The sequence below is a fragment of the Amphiprion ocellaris genome, chromosome 6, assembly GCF_022539595.1.
Source record: "Amphiprion ocellaris isolate individual 3 ecotype Okinawa chromosome 6, ASM2253959v1, whole genome shotgun sequence".
Lineage (NCBI taxonomy): Eukaryota > Metazoa > Chordata > Actinopteri > Pomacentridae > Amphiprion > Amphiprion ocellaris.
Window position 1 is genome coordinate 27,234,747 of NC_072771.1, and position 19,153 is coordinate 27,253,899.

The 19,153-nt window shown below is 39.5% G+C and overlaps 1 protein-coding gene across 3 annotated transcripts in view; it reads right to left on the minus strand.

Moving 5' to 3' along the window:
* Positions 1 to 19,153, minus strand: part of ntrk2a (neurotrophic tyrosine kinase, receptor, type 2a) — a 95,739-nt gene that overhangs the window by 12,292 nt on the left and 64,294 nt on the right. For 2 of the 3 annotated variants that reach the window (XM_035947359.2, XM_055011170.1), the window contains 4 exons: positions 17,015 to 17,145; positions 11,543 to 11,715; positions 9,527 to 9,682; positions 8,534 to 8,624 (listed from right to left, as the gene is read on the minus strand). In XM_035947359.2, coding sequence (XP_035803252.1) covers positions 8,534 to 8,624; positions 9,527 to 9,682; positions 11,543 to 11,715; positions 17,015 to 17,145 — 551 coding nt within the window. The remainder of the gene's footprint in view (positions 1 to 8,533; positions 8,625 to 9,526; positions 9,683 to 11,542; positions 11,716 to 17,014; positions 17,146 to 19,153) is intronic. The other variant, XM_055011169.1, reaches the window with a different exon arrangement.

Genomic DNA, 19,153 nt, shown 5'->3' on the forward strand with positions numbered 1-19,153 from the left:
GTTTGTGTTATAGAATAAAAACAGTTGCACATACATTAACAGATATTAGCAGTTAAATTAAGCAGCAGTGAGTTTGTTGCTGGTAAATTATTCCCTTCTTTTCTACTGATAGCTTTATGACAGTATTTATTCACTGATGCATCTGAACCTGCTTCTATCCATTAGTCTTTTTGTTTTATTCATCATGGCTGATCATTTCCCCTGATGGACTGAAATATTAATACGGGGCTCTTGAACTGCTGAGCTACATCTTTTTTTATGTTTGTTAACTCTCTTTGTGTTTCAGTGTATTGAGAGCAGAGACACTGAGGAGAGAAGTGAAGGGCAATGTCTTCAAAAAGGCTCCAACAAGGCTGAATTAAAGAGAAAACAGAGTCACAAAAACATGTGAAAGAGCAGGATGGAAGGAATCAGATTAAATCTCCTTGTCATTGGGGAGAAAGGGGGCATCAAATATTAAGAAAGTCATGTTTACAGTGGAGCAGTGTGAAGACGGAGTGCTTTCAAAGATTCTTAGTGACGCGTAGATGCTGCATCTTTCTTTGTCATCAGCTCATTCTCTGTTTTCTTTTTGCTGTCAGTGGCTTTGTCGTTACTCTTTGTCTCCTTTGCTGCTCCCTTATCTTTCTCTCTCTCTCCCTCTCTGGTTCTCACCTTACTTCACCGTCTCTAAGCCGCCCGTCTGTCTCTCTCTGCCTCTCTGTCTTATAAATATGCATAATTTCAGCGAGACCGCTGCCTGAGTGTTCCAGGAAAGCCTCAAAAAGGAGGAAAAATAGAGAGGAGGGATGTGGGCTCTCTGTAGTGACCTCTTGGAGGCTGTGGTATCCATGGCAACTGCACGGGTTAAAAAAGAGAGCATTATGGGATGTGGTGTAGGAGGGGCTTATGTGACCAACCCCGCCTACTCTTTGTTACACAAAAAAAAGGTACCTTAATTGCCCTCTGTGTTGCTATGGAAACAAAAACTCCTTCCAACAAATGCTGGTGTCTACGTTCACCTCTTAGCCTGTGTGAGTGTGTGTGTGTGTGTCTCTGTGTGTGTGTCTGTGTGCGCGTGTGTGCGTGTGTGTGTTTTCCCAGGAGAAACAAGCTCCTAGTCAGCTTAGATACAATAAAGCAGTTGACATATAGTTTTACACTACATGTTGTTATTTATTTTTGTGACACTGCTCCTCATGTCACATAAAAATGCAGCGTAATATATAATCTTAGAACTTTCGAGGCACTCAATTGTATGACTTCCTAAAACAGCTAATATATTTGTCATTAAAACACAACCAAGAACTCATATAAAATATTTATCTGGCCTTTACTGTTACACATTAGTAAAATGGACAAAATGAATAGTGCGGCAAATTTAATTCTATTGTCTCATTACAGATTCAATAAATAAAAAGTTGAACTCATAGGCTTTGTTGGAGTTACTCATTATTTACTCTTTGACTGCTCACTCAACACGTTTTGAATTCTTCTTAATTCACACTTCTGACTGGCTTCTTCTTTATAGCAATGGCACCCACCGCTCATGGGTGCTGCAATATTTAGCCCCATCCACTTCATCCAGAATGATGTTTAACCATAATTTCTCAAAAATAAAGTAGAAATAATCAAAAGTGTTGACTGCAACAGAAACCAATGGGGCTATCTGTAAGAGTTTCATGTTTCTGTGCTTCAGGATATCACTGAAAGAAAACACTGAAGAGGAAAAATAGAACTGGGAACTAACACAGAAACTTACACTGTCATAGTCAAATGAGGAAAATCATTTTAAAGTGGTTATCACACTCGCTTAAAAAGAAAATTACTCATTTGGTATATGAGCCAAAAAGGTTTTCTGGCCTCTGGCTTTGATTTTGTTTTTGTTCAGCTCCCTCCACATGTGCTCATGATAATAAAAATCACAGGCTGCAGTAGATTATCTCATTGCAGTACTGCAGGTTACCACTGGGATAAATTAGTCCTAGTGCTGGATCTTAATACATGTATGGCCATAGCTGTGTCTGTGGATTAATGTTTGAAGACTATGAGATGCTCTATCCTCATAATTGAACTCTATAAAGTCACGTACCTCTGTGGAAACAACACAACCATGGCTAGAAGTAGAGAGAACTCAAAAATGTCATATTGTGCCATAAATCATTAAAAACAAATCAAAAAAATGTTTTCCAAAAATTGATAAACCCATGAATCAACATGTCAAACATTTTTCCAAGCGCCTGCAGGTGTTACCAGTCCTGGACAAAAATATTGGCACCACATACTGTAGATATTTTGCTATTTATACTTTCACAGCTTCTATAAACTCTACATTGTTTATACCACTATACACATGAACTCTAGAAAGACATTTCAACATGCTGGATGTAACTTTCAACAACCTGCTGACAACAGGTTCCTCTCTGTTATTTTTGATCCATGCTATATTTAATTTATTGATCAGGAATGTTCTATTTTGTTCTCAGTATTTGTTTCCATGCTTGTCCTCTCTCCTCTCTGTGTAAACAGCTGGTTGCAGGTGAGTCACTCTGGCTTCAAGGTTGTGCCAGGGAGAGCATGGTTATTCTTTTATGGGATCTTTGATTGCTTTATTTTTGCCATTTTTAAAAAAATCAGACATTTAGAATGAAGGCATTTTGATACATCATGAATTTAAGCTGAGATGTGGTCTCTATCCTAAACCCTTACCCCAACCGGTCGAGGTAGATGGCCTCACTCCCTGAGCCTGGTTCTGCTGAAGTTGTTTTTTCCTTCTTGTTAAAAGGGAGTTCATTTTTCCTCCGCTGTTGCCAAGTGCTGGCTCAAAGGGAAACCTTGGATTTGTTGGGCTTTTCTTGTTAAATTTTGCAATGTCTTCACCTTAATATGTGAAGTACATCAAGGTTAACATACGCTGTGATTTGGCACTATATAAATAAAATCTAATTAAATTGAACTGAACTGAGTTTAGTTGAACTGAACTGATTTGAACTGAACTGAACTATGTTGAATTGAATTGAATTGAACTGAATTTGGTTAATTTTCTCAACAGAAGTGTCCATCACATGCTACATTCACTAACTGTTGGAAAGCTGATAATCCAGTGATTCCTTCTGCTTTTACAGTTTCTAACTCTGCCTACTGGTGGTTTTTCAGGTTCAGATGGTAAAGACCACTGTCCACTTTAAACACTTATAGGTTCACCTGTAATTTATATACATAGTAGGTTTACATGTTTTTTTTTTTTTATGTACTTTTGATATGTGGCTAGGGCTGCACAGTGGCGTAGTGGTTAGCACTTTCGCCTTGCAGCAAGAAGGTCCCTGGTTCGCGTCCCGGCTTTCCCGGGATCTTTCTGCATGGAGTTTGCATGTTCTCCCTGTGCAGGCGTGGGTTTTCTCCGGGTACTCCGGCTTCCTCCCACAGTCCAAAAATATGCTGAGGTTAATTGATCATTCTAAATTGCCCGTAGGTGTGAATGTGAGAGTGCTTGTTTGTCTATGTATGTAGCCCTGCGACAGACTGGCGACCTGTCTAGGGTGTCCCCTGCCTTCGCCCGAGTCAGCTGGGATAGGCTCCAGCCCCCCCCGCGACCCTAGTGAGGATTAAGCGGTGTATAGATAATGGATGGATGATATGTGGCTTTGCTATTTCCCTAATGATAAGAATAATAGTGCTGATAACAATAGCAATAGATGTGTGGTAGGTTTCAATATGAATCAAAAAATTTCATCTCTGTATTTTTTGGACCTTGTCCCTGAGACAGAAATGTTTTGTTTGGTAACACTGAGTCCTGCACAGTTGGCTGTTCCTCTCTGGTCCTCCAGGTGCCCCATTAGGATGCTGTGTGTCTGTGTTGGTCGGGACTCAGAGATGGGTTGTAAAAAAACCAAAACAAAAAAGAAACACCCGGCAAATGACTCTGCAGAGATTGTTTAGCTCTGCTTTCCTACCAGTGTTTCTCTACAGTCTGTGTCAGCAGCGTAAAACAGTCCAATGTTCATTTTCATTCATCGTACACATTTGGGCATAAAATCCCTTTAGGGAGAAAATGAATAAAGTCGCCGGAGTGTACTGTGCGTGTGTATTCACCCTCCCCGACCAACAACTGCTAGCTGAGCCCCACCCACACCCACCCACCCACCCACACACCGAAAAAAGGCTGCATGGAAAGGCTCAAGGTTTGATTTGAGGCATCCTGTCTGTCTTGTAAAACGCCTGTCAGGTTCATTGTGTAACAGGGGATTCAATGACGTCACCGCAGCCCCTTCAGTCCTACGCCTCTGCTTCTATTTCCACACACACACATGCATCAGCACTGGGGGGGGGCTCCGATTCTTCTATGACTCATCTTTCCTCCTGTCTGACGCAAGAGCATGACTGGGTCTCTACACTCTACACTCACCCCCACACACCCAAATACATCAACACACACACACACACACCTCCTTCTCTCCTGGATGCTGAAACGTGGCAGAATCACTGTGTTTTACCTCCCACCATCCTGTACCTCTCTTCTGTTTTTCTCCTGTCTGTCTACCTTTCTGTCCTTTTTTTTTTTTGTCATTTCTTGGCATTTCCGGCTCTGATATGCTGCTCGGCGGTTGTCTAAAGCCGCGTCTCCTCTATTGTTTGTTTCTTACTGACTCTCCTTCACAATGTCTTCTCTACAGGCTGCCTTGCCTCCAACACCTCCCCTCTCCCACCTCAGCGCATGTTCCTTTATCGCTCTATTACTACCCCTTTCTCCTTTTGTATATTTATTTGTGTCTTGTTTTCTCCCTCCCTGGCCTCCCACTCCTTTTCCCTCCCTCTCTTTTCTCGCTGCTACTCCACCCCCCCCATTTCTTTCTTTTCTCCTCTCCATCTCTTTCCCTCCTTTCATCTCTTCGCCACCCTCCTGCCTCCATCTCCATCTCTCTCCTTTCTCCCCCTCTCTTTCTCTACTACCGCCTCAGCATACTAAACAGAAGTTCTCTGATTACTTTTCTTCCTGAGAAACGTTGGATTCAACTCCGCCACTGCCTTCGCCCGTTGCCATGACTACAGCCTCAGCACTTAGCTTTACTGAGGAGGGGTGAAAGGAAGGAGGGGGAGGAGGGGGAGAGGTTGATGTGTGTCGTCACGCAGAGATAGTACAAAGGAAAGCCACAGAGGAGAAACCTTACTCTTTTCTACATTTTTAATTCGCCATATACAACCAGACATTCTGAACTCTTATCTCAACGGTGTTCAGAAAAGTACTGATGAAAAGCAAACTCTCCATTTCTCGAGCAAACAGATTGATTCTGGCCATGTCGATCTTGAAGTTTTGACCTTTATAACATTGTGGTTTTTCTGTGAGGTCATGAAATGCTTAATACTTTTGGAGAAAACATGCACAAACATGATAAAAGAGCAGCAAAATGGAGTATCTACCACAGGTAAAGTCTCTTTCTGATCATCAGAAACAGATGAGAAAAATCTGATTAAAGAGCAGCAAAATTTAATGCTTACTATATATAACGTGTCTCTAATCACGAGAAACAGGAAAAATATGAAGCTATCTAGTATCTATTTCTAGTGTCATTTATATGCATTAATCGTTTAAATATAATCACAATTCAATGTAAAATATGAAAAGATGGCCAAATCCAAAAGCAGGCTATGATCTGGAAAATAACTTTTCCTACTACACCAAAAATTGTATTTCTTACAACTGCACTGAGCCCTTCTTTTCCCAAACCAAATTCTGCATATAAAGACATAAAACACATCACTCAGTGCTGTTACTCAATGATAAATCTGATGTATTTATGTCATCTTTCTCAATTATGAAGTTATTATTTATCCAAAATAGAGATTTTTCTTGTCACCGAATGGTTGCTCTTCCCTCATTTCCTCCTCCTCCCTCCTCCTCTCAGTCCTCTGTCATTGTCACTCATGTCAGTTTGTCACAGCAGATGGGTGAAAGGGCAGGAGAAATGAACAGTCACTATCCATCAATCTATACGATTTATTAGATTTTGGGCTTTAGGAAAGGTGACAGATTGCTGTGCAGAAGAGGAAAAGAAAAACACCGGCAAACTCTCAGCAGTCCCTTGTATCCCTGAGTTATCTTCACAGTGCAAGTATAGCTGCAACACACACACACACACACACACACAAATGTGCAGATACATTAAAAAAAAAGTGTAGCCGCATTTCTTCTCCTGTTCCTTTTTGCAGACTGGTCCATTTCTACATCACCTCTGAGATGGTTTGTATTGTGTCCTCATTCCAAGCCACTGACCTGCACTTGCAGCGTGAAAAGATCTGTTGTCTGCACTACTGTACGACCTGCATGGTGCGACCCTGTAGCCTGCATCATATATAACATGACTCATAATGCTGTAGTCTGGAGTCTGACACAAGCGCCACAAAAAAATGCCAACTGTAGTGTTATGTTACTGTTTTACGATTTAAATATTTCAGAACAAATCAGACAATATGTACATTTTAGGAATTGTAGGAGAAAAAAAATGCAACAGATTTGGGTCACTTTAACAAATGTAACAAATTAAGCATTTTCAGGGAACAGATATTACAGTGGCTCTTTCTTGTGCAATCTCCAAAGTCCTAATAGACAAGTTCTGCCCCTCTGCAGCCATCTTTGGATGCCAGTTATTTGGGGTGAACAAGACTAGGTCTCGACCCAAATGAACGGGGATGTAAGTCAAAATTGCAATTTGAAGCGTGTCCAAGACATAAAAAGTGTGTCTAGAATCACCAATCAACCCTGATTGAAAAAAACAACAACAAATATTTAGTGACTTTGCCATGAAATAATATTTAAAATGTGTTTGTCTCCACAGGTTGTAATTCTACATCTGCACAGTTTCACAGCATTGGGCTTGTATCACTGCGACTACACAAATAGCTAAATGTTTCCTGGTTTGCTTGTTACAAAGGAGACTAATGGCTTTGTGCAGCAAAGAGCAGGACATGAGTCATACAGTTGCCATGATTAGCGTCACCGAATTGTCCTGTAGGTTCTATTCAGGATTCTTTAAAGCTGGAGTAAGCAGTATTGTATTTGTAATCACTGGGCAAAAATGCCACACTAACCTCTCTGTATGTTGTAATTCAAGTTGTCTAAGAGGAAATTAGACTTCGGCACCTCCTCCTGGTTCTGTTTTCAGGCTTTAGAAAATGTAACCCATGACAGGAAATTTAAGTCAATCACAGAGCTTTTAACCAATTAGATGAGAAGTTCTGAATTGCAACAAAATCCACAGAGAAAATACGACGTTGTGGGGTATTGGGTTAGATAAAGTCGGGTTTGAATTCCAGCGGAAGCCACAAATGCATGTTGACATTTAGCTTGAATTTCCTTGTGCGTTTGAAATAATGACTCATGGAGGGAGGTAAGAGTTCTGCCTGCTGCAGCTTTAACTGATGAGTCCTTCCTATAATGTCTCTGTCATATTAGTGTACTCTTCATCATTATTTATAAAATTGTCTTATTAAACTCTTTTGATAATGTAAATATTGTTTGATATGTAAAATCTTCTAATTATTATCATTATGCAGCAGATTCCTAAATTTAAAATGAACCCATGTATAACAAAAGAATCCCAAATAAATTTTCTTGTGGCATTTAAAGATTGAACAAATGATAAAATTAGACGAATAGGATGTATAAATCAAATTTAGGAGCTAACAAAGATAAGATCGGAAGACCTAACATGTCAACTGAAGTTATGAGTGCACTGAATAATCCTGTGGACAGCAGCAACCTGACTGAAGCTTATGGAGCCCATATAAGGCATGAGACAGGAGGTTCATGCCCTCTCTACGTCTGCGCTCTTGAGTTGAAACCTATAAGGCACGCTGAGCCAAGCAGAAATAATGCCAACCTAGCAGAAATAAAAAAGAGGAGGTGGTCTAACTTTTGGTAAGATTACATCATATACATTTTGATTGGGTCTGAAGACGATGGGTTGTGGCTTTCCAGCACGGAAGAGGTGTATTTAGAAGGGATTTGCATAGGTATAAAAGGCAATGTAACGCTTTGTGTAGTTAGTTAAAATCTCGAGATTTTGCTCATGTTTGTTCTTACAGCCTCTGTATTGAATAAACATTATTTGCATCAGACTCTGCAGACTGCTTGAAGACTCCTTCTTGACAATTTTTGAAGACTTCAAGTTTTGATCCAGAATTGATTTTTGACTATCTGAGTGACAAAGCTGCCTGATCATCACTGGCGCTTAACAGGCAGACTGAGTCACAAATTATATTATATAAATATATAACAAAAGAGGTCAGACCAGTGACAGAAAATGCTACAGACCGTAGATTACACATACTATGACACAAGTGACAAAACAGGTTAATTATTTTCCCTCTCCTTGACGACTCAAGCACTTACAGGATGGGATGTTTAAATTCACTGCACTATAAGACAGCAGGCGTCTTACTATAACCCTGCAGGAGTCCATCAGTCATGCCCATGCAGGGGAGTAGCAGAGAGGGACCCATGCAGCGGGGAGGAGGGAGGCTAAAAGAAGGGCCAAGAAAAGATATCGACACATACACCTACCCTGTAGTAGTCAGTGCTGTAGACGTCTCTGGACATGCCAAAGTCTCCGATCTTTACCAGCAGGTTCTCACCCACCAGGCAGTTCCTTTAGAATGACAAACACAAACTAAGTACAGAACTTTAACAACAAGGTGGAGATGATATAAATAAAGATGTTTCACATAGTTTGATCTACACTGTAGGGTGTTAAACTGCTACTACATTTATTTATATATCTCACAAAGCTATAGTCAACTATACATATTCTACAATGTTATTAGTTTGCAAACTCAGCCAGGTCAATCAAAAAGTGAGCAACTTCATTTATTGTATAAAGAGACTGAAATAATATATTTTTGTGATAGTTTATTCAGTCATTTGCCGTTGTAGGAATGAATCAGTCAATCAGTGAAACCCTGTCATGTCTGCTGTATTATACATTATCTACACATGTAGTCATTTTTTCCCAGTTATTGATTTGTTTTGTTTGTTTTATGCCATTGTTCCCTCTCTTGTCTTGTTTCCCTACATGTGTCTTCTGGCACATGCAAGGCTGTCACTGTAAATAAGAAATTGTTCCTAGTGCCTTGCCTGATAGAATAAAGCTTTAATGGAAATGTTCCTTTACTGGTTACTCTAATGGCTACAGTCTTTTTTTGGCTGACTGTTTCAACCTCCTTGATTGTCAAGTATTAAACTGGCCATTACTGGTGCTGCTTTAGTTTTTACGTTTATAAATGATGTCCAAAAGACTGAATTTGTAAAGTGTAGTCTAAGCACATCCAGAAATGTGAAGGATGACCAAAGGAAAAATGATTCATTACAGCATATTTGCATTTTATTATAGTCAGAAAAATGCTTTTAAAAGTTTGTGGGTTTTTTTCACTTTGTCATTAGCAGGTCTTTCATGAAATTTAAAGGGTCAGCATAAATTTCCATGTGTAATGACGTGTGCATTAATACCAAAACAATTAAACACGGCGTGTAGTAATGACGTAGGTGACGCACCTGGTGGCAAGGTCGCGGTGCACAAAATGCTGTGACGCCAGGTAGACCATGCCAGATGCTATCTGCTGGGCGATGTGCAGCATCTGAGACTGAGTCAGCTCCACAGGTCTGGTTGTTTGGCCTTCTGCCATCAGAACTGCATCCGGACCGTGAGCCCTGTGAGGGAACAGGTGGGAAATTGTCATGTATCATTTGTATTTTCTGTGCAGGGTTGCTGCAGCTATCAGCCTTGTGTCAACTACAGTCTTGGAAAAAACTATTAGACCACCTTTGTTTTCTTCAATTTCTTGTTCATTTTAATGCCTGATACAACTAAACAGGCAAGAAGGATACAATGAACACAACAAAAAATGCAGCTGATTACATAATACTTTATGTCCTATTTGACATGCTTGAACCTAATTGTATTCCCAGGGCATATAAGTGGCCATTTCATGTCATAAGCAGCACTGCACATGCAAAGGTCTAGAGTGGTTTCCTGCTTACATTCAAGCCGTAGCACAACTCAGAAGTTGTCATCTCTCACATAATTCCTAAAACAAAAGAATTATCTGAAGCCACAAAGGCAACCATCTTGGCACTGCTGGAAATTGGCATGAGTGAGAGACAAGTAGCGACAAAACTGAAGATCTCCAAGACAGCTGTTCATTACACCAAGAAAAAAACAAGCCGAACATGGTACTATTAAACTGCTAGCTGGTCACGGCAGGAAACGTCTTTCTACCCCACCAGATGATCCTGCACTCATCTGTTCCTGTGTCAGGAAATGAGTGGGCACTGTGGAGAAATGTGACTTGTTCGGCAAGGACAGTTGGAAACCGACTTCTTGAAGCTGGTCTGAAGTCAGACAGGGCAGGAAGAAGCCCTTCATCAACGAAAGGCAGAGGAAAGCCTGGTTACTGTTTGCTGGGGATCACAAGGATTGGACTGTTGATGACTGGACTAAGGTTCTCTTCAGTGATGAATCCAGTTTTTAGTTGATACCACTCCAGCCAACTTACTGGTTAAGAGGAAACCTGGAGAAGCTACAAACCAGACTGTCTTGCCCCTACAGTAAAACATGGGGGTGGATCAGTGATGATCTGCGGCTGTTTCAGTCTGGGTGGAACAGGGCAAATACAATTGTGTGAAGGGCCAATGAACCAGGTCATGTACAGGGCTATTCTTGAAAACAGTCTTCTTCCATCAGCTGGAAAACTCTTTCCTGCCTCCAATGACTGGATTTTCCAACAAGACAATGCCCCTTGCCACATGGCAAGATCAGTTTAAGCCTGGATGGAGAACCAGAACATTGGAACCATGCCTTGGCCTGCCCAAACACCAGATCTAAATCCAATTGAAAACCTGTGGAAAATCATCAAACGCAAAATGGAGAACCACAAGCCCAAAAACAAAACAAATTTGTTTGAATTTGTGTAACAGGAATGGGCTGCTGTGACAGCAGAACAATGTCAGAAGCTGGTAGAGAACATGCCAAGACACATGGCTGCAGTCATCAGAAACAATGGTTATTCAATCAAGTACTAACTCCTGTGTGTATCATGTGACTAAAACAGCCAGAAAAGAAAACATGGAATGCCTAAAAACACTGTTTTTGGCAGTACAATGCTATAGCTATTGATGTAAGTGATTTTGGCTATTATCAAGAAAACCATAGAAAACGGCTAGATATCAGCTCTTAAATCAAACTGTTTTGAGCTATTTTTGTTGTTATCATTATATTTGTCCAAACAAATCAACCTTTCATTGTACCAGGCATTAAAATGAAGAACAAATTGAAGAACAGAAGAGTGGTCTTATCATTTTTTCCATGACTGCATATAAAATACTACATCTGTGACAGAGACTTTATGAGGCTAAGCTGGATTCTTGACAACTAACTAATCTTTAACTGTACCATTTGCTAAGCTTATTGACCACATAGTTTTCATGCAAACATTTTATAGAAATGCTAATTTTTCATCACAACTGTTGCCATTTTTGTGACATGTCATATAATAAAGAGGAGAGCCATGCCTGAGGAACTTGTTGAGATCTCCATGTTTCATGTACTCAAACACCATGATGAGAGGGTCGCTCTCCACACAGACTCCATAGAAAGTGACAATGTGTTCATGCTGAAGGTTGGTCAGCAGCTCGGCCTCACGGTGGAAATCCTTCCTGGCATTTTCACTGGCCTCTTTAAGTGTCTACACACACGCACGCACGCACGCACGCACGCACGCACACACACACACACACACACACACACACACACATACACACACACACACACACACACACACACAAGAGTGACATTTTAATAAAGTGACAAATGAAAAACTCACACATTATGCCACGCACAGTATTTGCAATTAGTCATTTTCACAGTGGATCCAGTCTGCTCCAATTTATTTGGCTGATGTCCACTAGGGAAAAAAAAGCCTTGTAAAAGTGAGTTACAGCAACCTCGGCACACTGAGTGTGAAATTACTGGCACCGAGCAACGACTGATACAATGGCATAGCAGGGAAAAAAAAGAAAGAAGACATTTTATATTAATGTAAGCCATTACAAAGTACAGCACTGTTTACATTCATTATATTCCCTGCTTCCCTTTGAAACTAATCTTTGTCTCCCTTCCATGAATCAGGAAATCTGTCAGGGAAGTTGTGTAATACAAGCATCTATGACAGAGACAGAACAAAGACTGTGTGTGTGGAAGGCAGATAGAAGGAGAGAGAGTTGCAGGAAATGAAAGTGATATGGGCTCTGTATTAATTTCACATCTAAAGAAGAAAAATATAGAAAATTCCTCTTGTCCTACATGAATAATTGATCATTCTCCTACAGTATATGACATGGATATATGTGAGCTTTCCACTGTGTGTGTGTCTGTGTTTGTTTGCCTGTCTGTGTGCTATAGTAAGAATGCAGATAAAAGCTCTTATTACAAATCCAGACCTAAAGGACAAAGAGAAGTCACTAATGAAAGCCCAGGAAGAAGGAAATGACCTGCGACCTTTAATCCAGAACGCTGAGATGCCAGAAAATGAGACAGAAAGCAACGACACCCAGCCAGATTCAACCAATCATGTTCCATGAAACAGAGGCTTGGTCATGTACATTACAGGCTGTAATGTGACACCGCATGAGGATGATGTGGTGAATTATTATGGTATAGATGCATATGAAAGCCTATGTTCCGATCTCAGTTTGAAATGTGATATGAAACATGTATGGGAAATGCAAGTTAGCTGAATGAGCTGACTTTCCCCTGATGAATTTTCACATTCTGTGGGTGAAATTGTCTCTGTAATTCATCCGATTACATTTATTTTTTGCGATTGCTGGATTTAAATAGCAGTTGCAAATGATTGTCAGTAGGTAAGTAGTAAAAAGTCATCAAAAAGAAAGTTTGTTTGGGTTGCTATGTTGTCAAAAATCCTTCCATGTGTTTATTGGTTTGTCCTGTATTTCAAAACGATGCACTTAAAAATGTTGGAGGCCCATTATCTTTAAAAAAAAAAAAAAAAAAAAAAAATCTCAGAATATTACACCATTTATCAGAGCCAGAAACTGGAACAGGAAGAATTACTGGATTTTTAACTTCCACTCTTTGAACTAATCACATGTAACAGAAAATTGACCAAATGTAAGCTTTAAATGCTGATATTTCATCAAAATCCATTTATTTTAAAAGTTCTTCTTTTTCTAATCAGATCCTGTACAAAACAAGAAATTCTATGTTCCTTGGTGCAGCCGAGAAGCCGATAGAGACTCAGCTGTTTGCACTTAACTTTTACCAACAGTGAAGTGAAAAAAATTCAAGGACTTATTGACTGAGCTGGGCTGAACTGCAGGCTGTGCTTTCACAGACCAGACGGGAGACAAATTTAAAAGCAAATCAAAAAATGTAAATAGTCAGAAAGCTATGGTTTGTAAAGCCGAATGTTGTTATAAAATAATTAGAAATTCAAGTTTTGTTTGCCTCTTCTTATTCATGGCATTGATACTGTGCACTAGTGCAGAAAAGACATTTGAGAGTTATCGTTACTTCTAGACTTGGTTGTGCTGTTTCCATATTGGTGCAAGACTTGATACTGGAAAGAAAAATGAGCCCACGGTGGCTAAAAATGTGACAGGAGAACAGAGTGCCAATAAACTCCTTGGGGTTTCTCAGTGTCTAAGAAGCCAGCAAAAGGTGATAAGAGGCAGAAAGTGTGATACTGGAGGAGGATAAACACCAGACACAATCTGGCAACCCAGGCTTTGTTCTTATAATGCCTGATGACTTGTAAAGGATAAGAAAAAGATTTAGTAACTACTGATCTAGCATTTACAACTTACAAAACTTTGCAAAGGTCGAACTAATAAACCTTGAATTAGAATTGGCCACTACATAGAGCATTAACTGATGATTTAATTTTGTTTTTATTTTAGTTTATATCTGAATATTATTTAAAATTACTCTCATGCAACAAGATGTATACAGTTTCATACTATCATAAACCTCTGTGACCTACACAGAATCACTGTGTGTTTGTGGTAAGGGAAATCTGGAAAACTAAATTTGCTTAAAGAAAACAAAAATCTTATTCACTGCTCCACTGAGCTCAGTCAGCAAGCTGTTCTATGCATCAAATGACTTACACAACAAATATTAATCATCGTATTGAGCAAAACATATGAAAGTTGAATTTGGGAAAGTTGCAACAGAGACTTCCCTATAAGCCAAAAACTTCTACATAGAAACTATCACGCCCTGACTGGCTGAACTCAAAGCCGCACGAATTCCCAGGCCAAAAGCCATAATATTACACTGTTAGTCATCCAGTCTGAGCGCACTCTGGTCCTTGGACAAATAAAAAGCAATCAACAACCTCTGGCTCGGGACTGTAGCGACTCATTTACATGTGTGAAGGCAACATTATTGAAAGTGCTTGGTGCTCATGATTGATGGGATGCCAGATAGTAAACGTGTTTGTATGAGCGTGCCGGTGTGCGTGTACATATGCATATTTTTATGTGTGTGTGCACTTGTTACAGTGTGGCTGTGATCGATGGCACCTCAGCATTTAATATACAGTAACGGTAAAACTTGCTCCTGTATTATGGATGGTTGGCTGATTGATGGCCGACTCTAAAACCAGGACCATTAAGCTCTATTAGTGAGTGTAGGTTATTGTAATGCTGGTATACAACAGAGAACATGTTCCTGTAATGTTGCATGCATGACAGAGTGCAATGTAAGTACAATATAGTATGTTTACAAGAAATTACAAATCACATATTTATTTCAGCTTGACAGGTCCCTTTATCCTGAACAGTGGAGATACAGCTGCACTGACAAATCTTGGAACTGCTTCATGTACATTATTAATAATAAGGAGAATTTGTTGCAAGTTTGTGCAAAGAAAATTAAATTAGTTTTCAACAGGATCATAAAATTAAAGGAGTATCTGTTTCAGAGAGTTTCCTATATACTGTAGTATGACATTTATTTTGCTTTGTTAATACATTTGCGCCCTTTAATTACACTGTTGGAGTCAGAGAAGGTCAGGTGCCCACACAAACATATACAAAGATGCATAGTTTCTCATTTAGTGGTATCTAACCATCCTGAGAGTTTTGGTTTTTGAAAGCAAACCTCAGATCTACATATAAATGTGCTACAGAACTACAGGAGGAGATATCAGCCTGGATATGACGTCCTGAAGTGACGTTAGGACCCTTTGTTTCCATGACAACGCTTTGGACAAACACACATTCTGAGTAGACCAAGCAGTGCTTTATCTGTGTAACAAAGAAGAAAAGCCACACCTGGAGAAAATGCTGATTTCACTCAAAGACGATAATGTGAGCTTTTGTTTCATTTAAAATTTGAGAAATCTGTGGCTTACATTTCTGCTTCTGTCACAACAAGGTGGAGATGAATGGAAATAAAATCATCTCATTTCAGAAATAGTGTCTCAGTTACTCTGGATTATCCAGAGTGAACTTCTTTCTACCAAAGATGTAAGTCCTGTTAGTTTGTTTTTTAATTTGAACAGTGAACAGGCCTTTTCAAAGTTAAAATTTATTTGAAAAATCTGTTTCCATCATCCGTTGATGCAGCAACAAGTAGGCAGCAGGATGAGCCTAATGTGCTGGAAGCTGGCTGTACATTATCTAATAAAAAAAATCTGATGAATTGAGAATTAAATCAATAAAGAGACTCTTGACTGGCTGATTTGCCTATATCGACAAGCACACCTATGGGACTTTGAGAAATACAACTTGTTCTTAGTTTGAGTCAAGTGCTGATTATATAATGTTTTGCCAGATGTGACATGCAGTCAGCAGCATACAGCATCTTGTTCTACAACCAAGGACTCTGCTTTCCTGGGTTTTCAGGTGCATATTTTGCAGAGCACTCAGACTGAGCTGAAGCTAAGCTGGCAGCAGACATCAGCAGGCGCTTTAGAGCTAAGCTGGAGGCAAACAGGAAGAGAAAAGAAGGTGGAGGATTTGAGAGGAGGAAAGTGTCAGGATGGAGACAGAGGAGAGAGAGAAAGTACTGCAGGTGAGAGCTGGAGGTGGGAAAGACAGGAAGTAAAGGGGGATGGAGAGAGAAGGGGGTCTTTCACAAGTCATGTATTGTTAATGAGAAGTTCTTCGCCATTCATATCCTGTTTCACTGCAGACTAGCAGAGAAAGCAGCCTGGGTGGAGAGATTGATGGACAGATAGTTGTGATGGGAGGACGCGCCTTGGGAAACTGTTCAATTTAACCCCGGAAGCCAGTGGTTTTTGAGTGTAATTCCACCTTTTTCTTACAGCAAAACCCTCGAAAGGAATGATGTTCCAACAATAGCAGAGGAAACGGAGACAAACGTGAATTCTAAATACTGTACAGACGCCATATGAAGGATGGCATTTCAACATGCCACGTATCCATTTCGGGAACATAAGATTATCTGCCGTGAACTGTTCAATATTTTGAATGTATTTCAGGCATCAGATCTCATTTAAAAATATCGCGTAGAATGCAATAACTTCACCTTCGATAATAACAATGAGGGCTTTATTTTGATGCCATCAATCATCCTGCAAAACCAAGAATTTTCAGAAATGTCTCATTTTGAAACCTGACTCCTTATGAATTGAAAACTGTTCATTTTAATGGAGACAGGATGTTATTTTGAATTTCTTTTACAAAAAACACCTTATCCTTCTAAGTTTGGACCTTGGTTTACCAAATGTATAAATATGAATGGACATAGATGTTTCTCTACAGTCAGCCACACAGCAATGGCATATATGAACAAGGCAACTAAAAGTAGCCTGAAAATGGACACATTTAGAACAATTCTATAGAAAACATTAAAGAAAAGATCAGTAGCAAAAATTGCCATTTATTTTACTGATTTTAACCATCGCTTTACTATGAAAACTGGTTGTGAAGAGAGGTGTATTGATTTCTCTGCATCTAAAATACTAAAATACAAAATAAAACCTTCCAGATTACCTTGACAGCCACCAGTATCTTCTCCTGGTCAGGTGAGAGGTTGTAACACTCAGCCAAGAAAACTTTGCCAAAGGCGCCTTCTCCCAGCTCTCTCTTCAGCACAATGTTGTGTCTCTTAATATGCTGGACGACTGTGGAACGAGGACAGACAGAGGAAAGCATTTTAATTTTGGCCATTATGGTTTAGAAACACTGTAGATGACACAAGGGCACAAACACACTGAAGTACAGAAACACTGTAGATTATATATCTAAAAGATTCCTGATGTTGTGGCATTGTGTCAAGTACTGTTTGGATATTATTAGTTAGTAATCATTCGGTTTGTGATTTTGTCAAATCAAGCCAAAACATAACACTCAGTGACTTAACATATGAATAACATGTTCGATTGTTGTCATGTTATATGAATCAAGTGCAAAAATAAAAGAGTGAACAGCTCTAGATGGTACACTTACTGTGTAATAAAAGAAGAAAAGGGGAGAAAATCCAACGTACCTTGTTCTTACAATGTAATTTAAAGCATGAAACAATAATTACTAGGTACTTGAAATGCAATTACGTCTGCTTGATCCAGCTCATATCTATACATTAAAACATTACTTGACTTTGTTATATTATAGATTGTCCTCAGGTGACAATGGAAACCTTTAGAGAAGATGCATTTGCTTTCTGCTGCAGAATATTCATTATAAGCTGCTGCAGTGCAGGACAAAAGTACAGTCCTATTTCTCTCCTTGTTCTTATTCCATATCACACAAGGAGACGCGATAATAAATCCCTGGAGTGTGGTTGTAATTAACTTCCCCTCTTTTATATCATATTTTCTCCTACATGTCGCAGTAATTTCTGTTAATGAGTAAAGCTAAAATGTGCATTGTTCATTACACAGTAATGATAAGGAATGAGGGCTGTAATATAACGTGTGGCTCTTCTCCTCTTATTAGCCTTTAACTACACAGTAAGAATAGCTTATTGACACTAGTTTTCCTAAAACTTCAGTGTTGTTAACCAGTCTGATGTAATCCATAGGTATCCAGTCTTGCCAAAATACTTTTTTCTTTGCTGTAAAACACCCAGTTGTTTCTACTATTTTCTCGAAACCTGTCAGTATGTTATTAGTACCTTTAGTTATACAACAAATTAATCCTGCTAATCGCAGCCTGGGTGTTACGGGGGATTTTGCTCCTTTTTAAACAAAAGCTGCAAGGCGTTAAAAGCTACCAAGCAATTCCTCGCTATTTTTCTATTTAAAAAAAAAAAAAAAAAAAAAAAAAAAGCCAGTGAAAAAGATGTTACAGTTTCTTTGTCACAATCCATGCACAGGTACAGTCCTCCTCTTCAGGGCATATTATCTCACTCAGCTTTACTTTAAAGCAAAAATTGGCATCATTATTTAATGCTGGATGTGGTGAGGATAGTTTTTTTTCAGCTGCATAAATGTTTTATGGCATCATTTCAACATGCTTTGCTAATGTAAATAAGCAAATTCACTGTTTTTGTCATACACTAACTTGATTCAGTTTTGACTATAATGCAAATTTTAAATATGTGTCTCTCTGCTTTTTTTTCATGTCCATAATCTTCTCCTGCCTTCTGCTCACCCACAGTTGGATCAGAGTTGACAACCCTGCTCTCTGTTGCTAAGAGACTCATGACTCTGTGCCAGCTGATCTCTAGAAAATTTGGCATCTCACTGTGGTTATGATACAAGGTTTTATTCTACAGAATCATTAACAGCATGGTGCCCTTACTATAACCTAGTTCAACCCTGTCTTTTCACAGTGGGCCACATGTGCAACTGTCTGCATGCATGGAAATGCACATTATCCCGTAATACATGCACTTTGGTGGAGTACAAACAGACACACGCACGCACGCACGCACGCACGCACGCACGCACGCACGCACGCACGCACACACACACACACACACATGTGCACACACACACACACGTGCACACACACAAAGAGGACACCAAGAGCTGAGATTTATGTGTGATGTGATTAAGAGGCGCATTTGAAGAAAAGCTGTCCACTCAGAATATCACATTAAAGCCCAGCTAGACTCTCAGAAGAAGCTGCATCGATCTACACTGTGAGCTGCTGAGGTCCACCATAACCCAATATTGTACAGGCAGA